The sequence below is a fragment of the Drosophila hydei genome, unplaced genomic scaffold, assembly GCF_003285905.1.
Source record: "Drosophila hydei strain 15085-1641.00,03,60 unplaced genomic scaffold, DhydRS2 tig00000063-arrow-pilon, whole genome shotgun sequence".
In the NCBI taxonomy this organism is placed as follows: domain Eukaryota; kingdom Metazoa; phylum Arthropoda; class Insecta; order Diptera; family Drosophilidae; genus Drosophila; species Drosophila hydei.
In genome coordinates, this window is record NW_022045657.1 from 7,225,590 (window position 1) to 7,241,289 (window position 15,700).

Here is a 15,700-nt window from a genome sequence, read left to right on the forward strand (position 1 = left end):
CTAGATTGATTTTATGACCTGAGGACTAACTTTCCAACTTATTTGAATTCACAGTTTTTTCGATATTTTCTTATTAAATTTAGGGCTGCGCATTCATATTCGTTCTAACAATTATTCGTTATCGTGTTTATTGAGTTCGGTTTCAGTTTAAATGTAAATTAGGAAATAGTAAATTATTTAAAATAATATTTTACTTCATTTTTAGTTAATAGAGGAGTTTGATGAACTTTCGAATATTCACAGTTACTAACATTTTTAAAAATGTTAAGGCCCTAATTCTGTTATTATCAACTGTCTGTTATGTCTCCTTCCCATCTGTTCAGTTAAAGACAACACAAAAATAGTGGCCACAAAATGAAAGAAAATTGCTAAAACATAGTTTTAATATATCTATGTCATGCAAATACTGAAGGTAAGTGTTCTCTTTTACGCTCACTGAATATTTGAACATAAATCTACGCAAATCAGTCAACATCAGAGACCAAAAGAGAAAACAAATAGTTTGTGCAACCAAATTTTGGCTCCCTTGCCAAATCACATCAAGCTCATCATTAAGAGGACTTGGTATCCCCTCGTGCTACGATGACCTTAAATTTGGGAGGGTGGATACACAGTTTTACTGTAACAGATACGCAACAGCACAAGGGAGGCTATACCATTTACAAGATTACATCGATTGTAAGTATCCTTTGACTTGCAAGAATTATATACTTAATATAACGCTTCATTGCTAGGTCTTCCCTCGCTCGGTGCCTCAGGCATTAACATGCCTAGTCGTATGGAAACGATTTCATGAGATTAAACGGCTGCATAGGGAACTTAGTCGCCGGCACAAAAGTATGCAGCTGCCGGGTAAATTACCCGAACCTACAGACAGCAGCTACTTCAAACGTTTTGATGAGGATGTGATAAAGCTACGAAAAGACTATATACTCTTACTGCTTGACTTTGCAGCCCAGCATCCGGTACTATACAAATGCAACAGTTTCACACAGTTTTTTAGCGAAGCGCAATCACCGAATTCATCACCGCTGCGAAAATTGTATGTGGAGCGCTCACTCAAGATACCTGGCAGTGGAGCAATAGCTGAAATTTGCGATAAACTCGATTTGCCCTATGATCCGCATAACGCTAATGGCATATTGCCTTTGGATCCACGTTGTGACAAACCTAACAGCGATAGCGATCAGAATGACCAGCAGCAGCAGCAACAGCAACAGCAATTTAGAAAAGATAAGGGTATTGAAAAACAGGAACAACAATCAAAGCGCGACTACGCACGCCTTCTAACGCCCATGGCCTCTGTGGAGAGCGAAGACAGCGATTACATTTATGAGGCTGCCTTGGAGTTCAGTCATGCTGTACAGTCAGAGGTTAATTTGGAATATGAAGACGCGCATAAGCGTTATAAGCGCGGCGTGGAATTGCTGCTTGTCGGTGCTAAATGTGATGGTAACGAGGATCGTAAGTTTATAGCCAAGGCGAAGATTGCCAAATATTTGGCGCGTGCCGATGACATTTATGCAAATTTTTTGCGCTCCGATGTTGGTCGAAATGGTAAAAAAAAAATGCAGTTCCAGCTCTCGCTGGATGAGGTGGACCATGTGACGAAATTGGAATGTGCTTGGAATCAGTTAGCTAAGTACAAAGTGCTGAAAGTGTTGGGAGATCGAGTCATGCAGGTGCAGTGCATAACAGAACCACAGTCGCAGCCAACGTGCATCATGAAAGGCATCGAAAAACCAGCAAGCAATTCGCCTACTCAAAGTATTTTTCTACCACAGCGCGTACCCTACATGTGCCAACTGCTAGCATACTTCCAATCGGACCAGAAGATTTTCTTATTGCTCAAGCAAGCGGAAGGTGGACGCCTGTACGACTATATACAAAGCTACACGCCTACAACCAGCAAGTGTGTTGACTACGCTAACTTATTCCCTGCGGAGCAGCCATTGACAGTCGCCAGTGATGTTACCGAATTGTTGCGTAGTTCGCAGCAGTTGCTGAAATCAGTCTCACATACTTTGAGCAGCTTACAAGCAGGAGCGCTGACACCACGACGACAGAAGATAACGGCAAGACGTTTGCCTGAAGTCTGCTTGCGACAATGGGCTTGCGAGTTGGCCGTGGCTGTGCATAGTCTGCATGGCAAAGGTGTTATACTGCGAGATTTACATATGGAAAACATTTTGCTTGGAAAGTCAGGCCAATTAATGCTCACTTACTTCTATCAGAATGAGGGTCTAACCTCCGATGACAACTACATCCACAAGGCGCTGAACTTGGTAGCTGTAAGCAATCATTTCGTGGCACCAGAACGACCCCTTACCTTTCGCTCAGATTGGTGGAGCTATGGAATGGTGCTTTACCAGCTGCTGCTGGGCGTGGTAAGATTCCTAAAGCTTTATACCTATATAAGTAAACTAAATGATTTGCAATTGCAGTCGTACAAGGCTATGCATCCTGGCCAGCTAGAACTCTATGGATGTGTGCAATATCCATCAGATGCTTTAGACATATCGGATAATGCGCGAAATTTGCTAGAGCAACTTATTCAACTGTCACCAGAGCTGCGCTTGGACTATGAACAGCTTCAGGCACATCCGTTTTTTGAAGGCATCGATTGGCAAACAGTTTTGGAGCAAGGCGTTTCATTTTAGCTAATCGTATGGCAAAAAATAGTACGAATCGAATTTGAAAATTTGAACTATTATGTAATTCAAAGGTGATCTTAGAATCTTGGTTAAAAACTAAATGCATTTTGTGCACGAATATAAGCGTAAATTCTGATCTGGTCATCTTTTTTTTGTTTTTGTTTTCTACTCATAGTCTTGTTTGATATGAATTCTGTGCAGTACAAAATATGTTACTTTATTCTTTAATATATATGTATTATTATGCTTATATATATACATTGCAAATTACTATAGTATTTCGTATTAAGAAGAAGGCTAGATCTTAGATTAATGAAAACTTGAAGCAGCTGAAACTCGAAATTATAAAGCTAAGATTTATATACCATATGTATTATGTATAATATTTTTTGTTTATATACTATACGCCAATTATACAAACATACAAACACTTTATTGTCTATCTACACAACAGTTTTTGATATACTACATTTATACATACAACTAGAGGCAATAATAATGAACCAGAATTGGGACAAAGCGAAACGCATTGTCTTATCAAACTGGTCACTGCTAATAAGGCACATTTGGAATGCATTCCGTACACGTTGGCGATTGGGAAAAGCCAACAGAATTACGTTTTTTATTTTTAATAGTAAGGCTAATAAAAAGCGTTAAGTTTTGGCAAGACTTGTTGATTTTGTTGTTGTGGTTGTCGGTCAACTTAACTATGCTTAAAATTACAAGGAACCCATGGCAGCAATTCTGCTAATTGCTCCATATTTTCTATATTTTTGTTTGGTATTTTCTAAAACTTTGAAGACTGTTTGAAATGCTGCACACTCACACACACACTCACGCATGCAACGGTATTTTGGGCAGCATTGATTTGATTGTATTGTAAAATCAAAATGGCCGTTTGAAGCGCGCTGTGGCGAATATGGAGACACTGGCAGAGGCAGGGACAAAGCGTCGCTGCTGACGTCGCTGTGTGAGCATTTCTCTTAGTTCAAAAAAGGCGGCAGGACATAGTTTTGCGCCTGTTGCTGTTGCTGTTGCTGCTGCTGTTGTTGCTGAACAGTGACGCCTGCTTCCTCGCTCTTGATCACAGTATGCAAAGCACTGTCGTTGTCATCGCTGCCGGATGCCGCGGTTGCAGCCGCCACAGCGCTGACATAATGATGCGCATCCATATGACAGCTAGCAGTGTTCTCCTCTAGTCCCGTTGGGGGTTGGCACTGTACTTGGACATACTTAGCCTCCTCGGCACTGAGATACTTTCCATTCAGCTGCTGGTGTACAGTAATTAGCTGAGTACTGGTGCTCCCGTCAAGGTGCTGCTGTTGTTGTTGTTGCTGCTGCTGCTGCAGATCGGTCGACTGATAACCATCGCTGGCATCCGGATTGCCGTTCGCTGTACCGCCACCACTGGTGCCGTTCATCTCAATGCGTGGCGGGCTGCCGTAGTCAAAGTGACGCATGGGAAAGAGTTGGCTCTCGTGCACATAGGTGCCATACTGGCCAGAATAGGTGCCATAGGGACTAGCAGCCGGCGAGAGCAGACTAAACTGAGGGCTTAGCTCATAAGGAGTCTGATAGCTTGTCCAGCTGTCCATGCTGCCCGGCGGCGTGACCGTTGTCGTCTGTGGGAAACTGGCAAAAGGCGGAGCCAATGTGCTGTTCAGTGCTGCCGTCGGCGGTGTATTCGTCTTTATGTATCCAGTCTTCCGAGGTGGTTCATGTTTGCGCCATTTAGCACGTCGATTCTGAAACCAAACCTGCACCCGGGATTCGCTCAGATTCAGCTTGATGGCCAACTCCTCTCGCGCAAACACATCCGGATATGGAGCACGCTCAAACGCACGCTCCAATTCCTCGAGTTGATAAGCAGTAAAGGTGGTTCTGTAAATGCAAACGAACAGAGAATATGATTGATTGTCCATATAATTCAAATGTGTTAAAGGACAACCATTAAGTGTTAAGAAGCTAAGAGATTTACAGTTGACTCTTCTTTACCCCTTCTCCTTTTACCTTTCAAACATGTTGCTTTCTAGAAAAGCTAATCTAAGGCTCAAGTCAAACTGTTTTTTTTTGGTATTTGTATATAGATATTTATTTGAAATACCCAACCCTTTTAACTGTTCATAACTAAAAACGAAATGTTATTTAATTTGATTGCTTTTCTTTCGAATGAATTCAAGAAAGGCTCTCTAGTATTTAGATGAAATGAAATTCTCTTAAATCGGAGTTGTTGCTCCTTAACTGTCAATATCATATGTTTAGTTATTGTTGAAGCAGTACAGGAGACAGTACAGTAACAGTGTACCCCCTGCAGCTTAGTATATACATATATGTGGACTGATGCTAACTCTGTCACCGAACACATTAAGTATACGCCCCATTGTGTAATATATAAATTGTGAAATAATTTCATTGATTTCCCGTCGTTAAGTTGATTGGAAATTGTTTTGTCAGCACTTTGTGGCACTTACCTCGTTTTCTTTTTTTTGATGCCATTGGGATCGCCCTTCTTTTTGTTGTTGTCCTTTTTGGCGGCTGGCACCGCGACAACGCCGCCAACAGCCGAGCCCGCTGACCCCGCTCCACTCGTGGCAGGGACAACGGAACTGTTGCTGCTATTATTGTTGCTGTTATTATTGTTGTTGCTGGCATTGCTGTTACTGGTGGGATTACCATTGGTGATGCCGTTCGGCGTTGACGATCCATTCTCCAGTTGAACGCACATTTCCTCTGGCTTCTTATGTTTGCCGTTTGTCGTATTGCTGAGCAGCAGCGGTGTCGCTTCCAGTAACCCATTTCCATTGCCATTGCCATTGCTGGCATCCTCATGACCATGGACGTGGCCATGCGAATGACTATGATGAGGACTGCCGCCGTATAGATGCTGCTGGTGCTGCATCTGAACATGCTGCGGCTGAGGCTCATAAGGATCCTTAGGCGAGTAGTCCAACTTGCCATTTAGCGCATGGTAATCGTTCATAATGCCCACCAGCTGCTGCTGCTGCTGTTGCTGCTGCTGGGATGGCTTATGGTGCAACATGCCATTGTGGTTGTGCGGATGCGAAAGTGGAGGCGGCGGTGTTACTGCATAATGCTGATGATGCTGTTGTGGTTGCTGTTGCTGTTCTACAAGCTTCTGGGGCGTTGTCATATACTCGTATTTCTGACTGGGCGAGAAGCAGCCCAATTTATTGCCAAAGTCCATTTTCTGCGCATAATTAGGCGACCCAGAGCCACCGCCGCCGGCGCCACCATTTGGCAAAATTGTGTTGCAATCGGGCAGCCGCTGCTGTTGCTGGCTGCATAGCTCGTGAACGACACTGCCCAGCATCACGGGATGCAGGTTAGTGTGCGTGACTGTTGCCGTGGATGTCGGAAGCAACGGCTTACTGGCGCCCAATGGACTTAATGGGCCGCCGCTAAAGTCACCGAAGATTTGATCATCGAAGCCGGCGTGCTCCATTTTAAAAAACTCAGTCAAAGATTACTTTAAGCACACGAGCACTAAGCCACTTTCTATAGTTATTTTTGATGTGTTGTTTGAGTGTTAAGCCATTTAGTTGTTAATCAAAGTGCGCGCAAAGTAAAATCAAAATCAATTGTCACTGATCACTAATTGTAGTAAATGAATTAATTGCATTTAGTTTTTGGCGCACGCGCAAATACATTTGCCTTTATTTATTTGCCACTCCTGTTGAATGATGCTGCAACGACACTCACTCACTGCAATAATTCAGCTCCGTGCACTACGAACCGTTCGACTCTGTGACTGTGGCCTTAATTGAGCACACAAGTCCCGATGATTGCCCTTTTATACCAATTTACCAGCAGCGACGCAGCGTAGACAGTTTCGACCAATCAGCAACGAGCAATGGCCGCCGCAGCGGAAGAGCGAGAAAGAGACAGAGAGAGACCATTGAGCGAGATACCGGCTGTGCAGTGTGTGTTTGTGTTTGTGTTTGTGTTTTATGCTGGCGCGTGTGACTTTTTGCTTTTGCTTTTGCCTTTGGCTTTGGCTTTGCCTTTACAACAGTGGGGTGTGGTTTTTGTTTTGCCCTGAGAATCTGCTCGTCGCCAGTTCGTGATGCTTGACAGCGGGTTTTATGCGCATAGTTTTCCGATACCCAGCAGCCAGCAGAACTAACGGATAGGATCGAAATATCCTGGGAAAATGGGTATCAGTTGTATTTGCTTATTGGCTTTTAGGAAAACTAGAATCCGTAGTATTCGGAATTTTTGTCTTTTTATTATTATATCGCATTCATGTCGATTGCTTGATAATGATTAATAGATAAAGTTTTTTGAATATATATAAAAATAAAATTTTAAGTATGATAAATGTTTGTCCTAAAACTGAATCTCAATATAAATTGTCCACAATTGTCCACAGTGAGTGAATATAATAAATGTGCTTATTTTTAATTTTTCTGCATTACTTAAACAATGAATTATCGATCACCTGCCTGCATATCGGCAAATGTTTGTTGCTTTGGTCAGAACGAATCCCTATACATGCCTATTAGTGTCCACATTCTAATTGGAATTCTCTCACGCCATTCGATCGCATGAGGGTCGTGTTGTTATCGTTGTTGTTTCCAACCACCACATTACCTCAAGGATCGCGTCGCACGCTTGTGAGACCATCTCCCTCTTCTCTCTCTATCTTTGGTGCTGCGCGTGTCACCCTCTACCCTTGGCTGAACCTCACCCTTGGAGGATTGGCGCGCGTTTGGTTGTGTGCTCGACCTTTTGGCCAAATGCTGGTATCGGACAGGAGGGCACTTAGGAGTCATAAAATTGTTGGCCTTTGGTATAGATTTTAAGATTCCACAAAAGGAATTGGACTATGAAAACAAAGTGGGAGTAAATTATGTGTGGATGGAAGAGATATTCCTTTCACTATTAAAGTGTCGCGGTTGATTTGAAAGTTTTACATTTATTAAAAAAATTAAATGTAGCAAAATTAAATTATATATAGCAAAAAAAAACCAACTACATAAAGACATTTTTCAATTTAATAAGATGCTTAATAGTCCAAGGCCAAGGTTGGTAAATCGCTTTAAAACTGTATGGATAAATAGATGCAAAATTTGGGGTACCCACGAGTTTATACACTTAATTTTCATAATTTTAATATGCATATATACAGACAAACATACTCTAGTATAAGCTTTTCTCATCCTCTTTCTTTTTATCGTTGCTTTTGAACTCTTTAGCAACAATTAATTAGTAAAACTTTTTGATATCCATGCCAGATGCCCATCATTAAATCAAAAATTAATATATTTCCGTCTTTTAGATCTATTGATGATCAATCTAAAACAGTCTCACCATTTATTATAGGCTCTAATCAATCCACACCACCCAATCCCAACACTGCTAAACAGAGCTGATGCCCGCATTGACCTGGCGAAGGAAACAAAAACTTTAACCTGAAGTTCCCAGGGTCAGACCGCATCGCTCTTAAGGATGAACATACATATTCCCATTTCCAATCGACGCAGAACTCATGAAAGAATATCAGAACCTCAATTTGATACTTTTGGTCGCGCTATGTGGCAACAACGACGGATTTGTCTTTGCAGGTTTCAAAATGCGGGCAGCGGAAATAGTATAGAATCGAGAATGGGAAACAAACACGCGATCGGCGTTGAGCAAAAGAAAGCAGCCACCCCACAGTTGAAGAGATGATGTGACCCAGCCTTAGTCCGGACGCTTGCGTGTGAATAATCAGACAACATTTTGCATTGCGATTGCGCCAATTATGTGGGCACTGTCATGGTGCGGGAATATCCTCAGATGGGGTGTTCGATAGCTTCGGGGCTGTCCTGCTGACTTAAGGCTTTGAGGGTTAAGAAAAGTCAACGAGGATAGCATCTGATCGAGATGAAAAGTCAATGACAACGGGGCGACTGAGACGTCGAGCAAAGGACACAGACAGAGTTAATGATTAACCAAGATCTCGGCAAAAGTGTTCAATACCTTCGAAATCTTGATTTGATCTTAATTATCTAAATAGACTTACAACTAATGAGAGGTCATCGAATGAGGGTTAAGGTTCATAATGAAAAAATATGACTATTTGGCAATTGTTAGTTTATTTATGTATTAATATTCTAACGAATAGAACACTTTTTGAAGATATGCTCTAAAATCAAATACAAATTCGCGCTTTGGTTTTCTTCATCAGCTTCTGAAACTTGGTACAGTTGGTCACACAAACCAAATTGCGCTGCCTAAACTTTTGTTGTTGAAAGCGACAATTTTTCATATTTTTTCCATAACCATTAAGATACACACACATCAGCACATCCACAAGCACACACACACACGCACACACACAAGTCGCACTTGTTCACATTTGTTTTGAACCCAGTGACAGTCACTCCTCAGCATCAGCATCAGCTTGGCAGCATCATCATCATTCAGCTTTCAGCATTCTCATCCTCCAGTTGAATATTATCACATTGTATTACGATATACTTATGCATATATGTATTTTTGTTTGTTTTGCTTTTTGCTATGCCTCTTCATACATACTTACGTTCACAAACATATACATATAATATATGATCGTATACCTCGCACTCTCGTATGTAATTGTGATCTGCGCCAACGAAATTCCAATATGGCGTGCACACACACACAGGCACTCACACATATATATGTGTACATAGTGTCAGAGTCCAGAGTTGGGCAAAGCAGTTCACCAATACAGTGGCAATCAATTAAGCTTCGTTAAGATCAATTTAAAATCCCGCATAAAATATCAAATAGTTTTTGTACTTTAGTTCCATTTCTGCTGTCGCTATTTGTTGTCGGCTGTCGGGCAGACACTCTCCAAGCCACCGGCAGGCAGACAGCCAGCCAGCCAGCCAGCAACAACAGCAACGTTTCGAAATCCGCAGCCCACGGTACGAGACAATGTCTCCAAGTCGGTCGGGCCCCAGGCCCCGCCGTGACAAAGATGTATAGTTTTTCATATTTTGTTAATTCTCTATGGCACTTTGGGGTTGCAGTTGCCCATTGTCCACTCGTTGCCTGTCCACTTGTTACCCCCTTTAGCATAGCACTTTACATGATGAGACTCTGCGCAGGCTCGATGACAACGGATGTGCGGACGTCTCTGACATCTGACCCGAACGATCACGAGCCATAAGAGTATTCACAACCATCATTCACGTCAACTGCCTCTGACTCGTGATCTCAATTCAACATTATTCCAAGACTTAAGTTGTAATACGTTATCAATAATACGACTATAGCCTCCAGATTATGTAAAGCGATTTTTAAACTTAACAGTTTGGCGTCGCATCTGCCTTAAAAACTAGAGACAACGGAACTAACTATTACTACTGACTGCTATTAACGTCTGCTACTAACTATTACTACTACTGCTAGCTGCTATTAAATATGTCTATTATTAACTACTGCTACCACTAACTACTGCTACTACTTACTACTACGAATTACTACTACTAACTACTAACTCTACTTACAATTACTACGGACTACTACCACTAGCTACCACCATATATTAATAAATTTATGGTCAGTTTCAGATTTTACAATAATTTGGATTTATACATTTTTTATAGAGAAACTTTATTCTCTTATTATTATTGTTATTAATATATAATATTATTTAAAATGCGTCCAGAGATTTGGCCAATATGCGTTTTCAAATGATTTAAAGCCTTAAAATGTAAACACATTAGATACGAAATATGAACATAAATATAAAACAGATTATTTTTGAATGCAATGAATAGAAATTGTTCTGAGAAAAAATCTGTTGTATTGGAAAACGAACGTATTATCATATGAAATCCTGCGTTTTGCGGATAGCCATAATTTAAATCACATTTCTAGCTTCAAATTATATAAATATTTCACTATCTGCTAAGCCAAAAATATAAATTGTTTTATTTTTAGTCATTTATTGCGTTATTGGTGTAAGAAATATAGCAGATACAACTTAATGCAATCAAAGTGAAAGTGAGAACACGCCAATAAATTAAATTCAATCAGAATCGTATAGAGCACATATGGAGCTCAAACATACATATGAAAGATGACAACCACTTCGCTTGGCTTGCCTTGGCCCTTGTAATTGGCTCTGGGTCGGACTCTTCTCGGATCACAAAAAAATCCCAACGCAGCGCGCGTAATTCAAATTAATTGTTGACAATTGTGACTTATTTAAGCCAAAGGCGCCATTTAATATGGTTCAACGTAGATGTTGATTCAGTCTGCCTTTGCCACTGATTACTTAAACGGTGTGATTATAGCTGCCAAATCTTAAAGATTTATAGGATACACTGACGATTGGCGAAAATAAATATAAAGGCTGTGAAATCATCGTTAAGAGATAACTGAAATAAACGATCATTCGACCTTGAATAGAGTTCTTTATACAGATACAAACTATAGTAAAAGAAATATAAAAAGAAGATGAACGTGTATTGCAATTGTTGAGGTAAACTAAGCTCGAGCATGCATCGTGCAAACTCTTTATTTTAGAATTTGTATACAAGCATTGAGCGTTCCCATTTGTAGTATATGTGTGTGTTTGTGTTTGTGTTTGTGTTTGTACTTGTACTTGAATATGTTGAGTAACTGATAACTAAAATTCAAAGGCAATTCATCGATTACATTTAACAGGTATCGATATCGGAGTCGATAAGAGTTCAATTTAATTTGAACGATTTATGAATGAATAAACTGGATTGCAGCATCAATGAGTATTGTGATCTTAATTTATAATTGAATTTATAGCACTTTGTTGTCGTTGTGGGCGTCGCATATCGTTTTTGGCTGCTCGGCCGATGTGTGTGGCTTAATTGTTTGTAATTAAATAAAATTGTACAAGGTCGCTTACAAACTCACTCACTCACTCACTCGCTCACTTAGTGACATTGGGACTTGGGCGTTCTGCTGGAAAATCCATGGCTACCAATTTGTTTTAATATATAGTGCAATAAGTAATGAAAAACGCCGGCCGGCCGGCAAAAATGTATTTGTATTTGTTTTGTATATAGTAAGCGACTGAAATTGATTCCTGCTCATTATTTCATTAAAAATGCTCGGACCAATTGGTCACTGAGTGCCCAATCAGTAAAAGGAGACATCGAAGCGTCGTCGTCGTCGTCGTCATCATGTTTGAGCGCTCAGTGATTTTTGCTTGCATTTTGATCTGATTTTATGAATGAAATTGTATCAATTGATTGTTTTGGTGCTGTTATCGTTGCCTTTTGATCGTCGATAATTAAGTCGGGGGTGTGTGCTTCATGTGCTGATCAAATAGATTCGAGTTATATTGGACTTGGGTCAATCGCCACTAGTGGCTCAATTAACAAATCTAATTGCCTAATAGCAATCTTTACATGTTGATTGAAGACGTTATCACGCTTGACTAATCCACTGCAATTAGGTGCAAACAAATTATTTGTTGAAGGATATCTAAGCGATTAGCTTTTCAGCTTTACATTAGTTATTTGTAGGCCTCCAAGAGTGGTAAGACTAAAAACACATTCTGCTGATTTCTGATTATTGATTATTAGATAAAGTAATGTTATATTTTTTTTGGAAAATAATTTATATATACAAAAGTCAGAAAACAATTACAACTCAGCTCTTCATGATCTAATCAGAAAGAAGAACAATGTTTTAAAATATAATACTAAGCTTTTATGGTTGACAATTGCTTTTTTTACGACTTCTAACGAAACAGACATGTATCTATATATATTTATTCATATATATTTACATACACACATATGTATGTAAATATGAATATGCGATATGTCAAGAAATTCCAAAATGTGTACGCACTAGGCACATACCGTCCACAACTACAGGCATACTGGGCAAATCGAGGGGAAGGTGGAGTAAGGCGCAAATATGACATGCGGGCAAGTTTTTCAATTGATCTTAATGAAGCTTAATTGGCTGCGCATGTATTGGTGTGTGTATGAGAGCCTCAGGAAAAACATAGCTTGCCCCATGACTGAGCTGCATACACTGAGGAAAACTATTTAACACAGATAGTCGCAATGCGATGGGGACTATAACTGTACCGCTGTGTATTTCGCACAGTGCATCTATAGAATAAAAAGTTAGACTTGGACACCCAATACCCTTACTTATATTAATTACAAAATCTTATGAACATACTTCCTTTTAACTTATTACTAAGTTTCAGGTGTTAACGTGAACTTGAATGTTGTAGCTATTAAAAAATACCAGTAGATTTGCCATTAAAGACGATTATGATAAATTATTGTTTAAGCATACGATCGACTAATAGATACCTCGCTACTCGCTACTAGCTACTCAATATGGCTCTTGCTGTTGGACTTAATACGAAAAAACACTGCTTAAACATGATCTAAGTAACGTAACGTAACATAATGTTTGTTACTTACGAAATTGAAATGTCACTTGATTATCAATTACTTAGTCCGTTTAGTGTAAGTCTACTGAAGACAATCCGTTCTCAGGCTTGAATTGCTTTAGTATATTAATACATATAATGTATATTTATATAGATGTCTATATTTATTTATGAATGAACTAATGTGGGAATTCGGATTTCTAGCTTTTATAGTTTGGGCTCTGGCCTGATTGCAGAGGAAAACTTTGAAGAAATTTGAGTTATGCTTCTCCGAATGACGTGCTGATACCGAAAGGTGACAAAGATTAGATTAGATTTGATTACCTAAACCGTTTATTTTAGGTTCAAAATCCTTGCTCAGGCTTATATCCTTAAACATATAGTCCTAGTTAGAAATAGAGTGAATCTCAACAATATATATCATTATTTTTATTGCCCCTTTTTAGTGGGAGGCAGACATCAAATTATGAATGGATAACGAATTCTCCAACACACGCTGCAAATCTTAATTAATATTTGACTTACATTTATATATAATATGATAGCTGTCTGTTGTAGGTGTCGCTTTTTGATGCTAAAATGAATATTCAACTATTATATCCATATGTTCCATCGAAAACACATTCTTATTGATTCCCAAAAATGGTTGGTACACAAATGTAAGCTTGATTTTTAAGGATGTTGAGCGAATAGCATTTTAATATTTGGACAAACGATTATTTTACACTTTTCAACTTAAAACGATTTAATTTGTTAAGTAAATAACCAATGCTAGTATGAATACTAAATGATAACTAATGATGGAAACAGTGGGGGCCGATTGACTGACTGGCTAGTGGGTAGCTGCGATCTGTTTATATTTAAGCATTGGCAAAGTCAATGCCCTTCTGGATGTTCTTCTTAAGTTCGGGAATGGCGGCCTCCAGCAGCTTCTTCTCATAGTCGTTAAGCTTGGGCAGTCCCAGGTTCTCTTGCAGACCATTCTTACCCAACACCAGTGGCGTGGAGAAGAATGTCGCCTCCGTAATGGTGGACTGCACGTACGAGCACTCGATGACGTTCTTATCGCCATTAAGGCCCTTAAGGAGGGAGCCGGCAAAGCGGGCGCCAGCGTAAGCCATCGACAAGGTGGCTGATCCGGCACCAGCCTTAGCCTTAACCACCTCAGTGCCGGCTTCCTGAATGCGCACAGTCAGTTTCTCAATGGCATCCTGGTTGCCCTTGAACTGAGGCTGACTTTGCGATAGCACTGGCAGAATGGTGACACCGGAGTGGCCTCCAATAACCGGAATCTGCACACTCTGGGGATCAACGCCGAGGGCGTGGCCAATAAAGGCACGAGCACGCACCACATCCAAAGTTGAGACGCCAAACAAGCGCTTGGGATCGTACACGCCGGCCTACATAAACACAATTAGTGACAACTTACTTAATGTTGTTGATTAAAGCAAAATTTACCTTCTTCAGAATCTCGGCAGCAATTGGCACGCAGGTGTTGACGGGATTCGTGATAATAGCCACCAGAGCCTTGGGGCAGTTCTTGGCAATGGAGTTGGAAATGTCCTTGATAATGCCAGCGTTGACATTGAACAGATCATCGCGAGTCATGCCAGGCTTACGGGGCACACCGGCAGGGATGACAACGACATCAGAACCTTTTGAATATAATTTATGCAACCAATACGATTATACGATAATACATCATTTTAATGAAAGCACTTTGCTCTTTCGTATTATGCTCCAAATAAGAGGCTACTGTTAAGTAGCGATAAGTTTGTGCACTGATTAAATGCCAGTTATAAAGGTCCAATAAAGTTCCTCTTATCACATCAATTACTCTTATCTGTTATATTTCGCATATACATGAAAATACTAGAAGAAGACATTTTGATTTTTCTCTTCTCTATGCAAATCACATCAGCATAATCAAAATACTTTAATAAACTTATGTTCATGTGGTATTTTCAGTTGGATATTAACCTAACCTCACTTACTGTTCTCCCCACTTACCCTTCAGGGAATCTCCTAGTTGGTCGGCGCCCATGAATCCAACCGTTTTGCTCTTAGTATCGATATGAGACAAATCGGCAGCTACACCGGGTGTGTGCACGATGTCATACAAAGCCAGATCCGTGACCAGGGGATTTTGCTTCAGCAGCAACGACAACGGCTGACCGATGCCGCCAGAGGCGCCGCATACGGTCACCTTATAGTTATTCTGCCGAAAAGGAAAATAAAATACAAAACGTTCAGTCAAGAGTTAAGCATGAGTACAAATATCTTGTATCAGTGCACAAAAAAAGTTATTTTTGTGATGTTCATTTTTTTCATTACGTAAACCGCAAGTCAATCGGCAAGTGGCATTAGAAAAATTTCTTTGATACATTATTTTGTTTGTTGCTCACCTGTTGGCTGACCGAAAAGTTGCGCACGCCTTGCAGTGCCAATTGTTTGGTAACTTGCTTCAACATTTTTATTTTGTTTTTAATAAATTCTTAAAAAATTGGTATGCTAAACAATAAGCAGCTGCGCAACTTGCAAAATCCCAATAGCTATTCACCAAAAGCTTTCAGCCAACTTTCGGCAAGGTTAAATTCTGAGTGTGTTGTTGCGCTTTAACAGCTGTTGCTGCAATACGGTGCTGCCAACT

The 15,700-nt window shown here is 40.2% G+C and overlaps 3 protein-coding genes across 5 annotated transcripts; 1 reads left to right on the plus strand and 2 right to left on the minus strand.

The window, feature by feature from the left end:
* The first annotated feature begins 239 nt into the window (after positions 1–239).
* LOC111595639 (ribosomal protein S6 kinase delta-1) lies at positions 240–2,805 on the plus strand. Of its 2 annotated transcripts, none has more exons than XM_023309456.2 (4): positions 240–412; positions 469–678; positions 735–2,387; positions 2,445–2,805. In XM_023309456.2, the coding sequence occupies exons 2-4, from the start codon at positions 583–585 to the stop codon at positions 2,658–2,660; spliced, it is 1,965 nt and encodes a 654-aa protein (XP_023165224.1). In that variant the 5' UTR covers positions 240–412; positions 469–582; the 3' UTR covers positions 2,661–2,805. The 2 variants fall into 2 exon arrangements, with proteins under 2 accessions (XP_023165224.1, XP_023165235.1); XM_023309467.2 differs by having other exon boundaries at positions 479–678.
* A 253-nt stretch (positions 2,806–3,058) lies between these two features.
* Positions 3,059–6,420, minus strand: LOC111596387 (paired box protein Pax-6). Of its 2 annotated transcripts, none has more exons than XM_030222868.1 (2): positions 4,665–4,730; positions 3,059–4,535 (listed from the first exon to the last, which is right to left on the minus strand). In XM_030222868.1, exons 1-2 carry the CDS (start codon positions 4,673–4,675, stop codon positions 3,638–3,640), a joined length of 909 nt encoding a protein of 302 aa, XP_030078728.1. In that variant the 5' UTR covers positions 4,676–4,730; the 3' UTR covers positions 3,059–3,637. The 2 variants fall into 2 exon arrangements, with proteins under 2 accessions (XP_030078728.1, XP_030078727.1); XM_030222867.1 differs by lacking the exon at positions 4,665–4,730 and adding an exon at positions 5,126–6,420 and having other exon boundaries at positions 3,061–4,535.
* Positions 6,421–13,719: 7,299 nt separating this feature from the next.
* LOC111595356 (malate dehydrogenase, mitochondrial) lies at positions 13,720–15,603 on the minus strand. The gene is made up of 4 exons (XM_023309037.2): positions 15,456–15,603; positions 15,061–15,268; positions 14,509–14,705; positions 13,720–14,450 (listed from the first exon to the last, which is right to left on the minus strand). Exons 1-4 carry the CDS (start codon positions 15,519–15,521, stop codon positions 13,911–13,913), a joined length of 1,011 nt encoding a protein of 336 aa, XP_023164805.1. The 5' UTR covers positions 15,522–15,603; the 3' UTR covers positions 13,720–13,910.
* Positions 15,604–15,700: the final 97 nt, after the last annotated feature.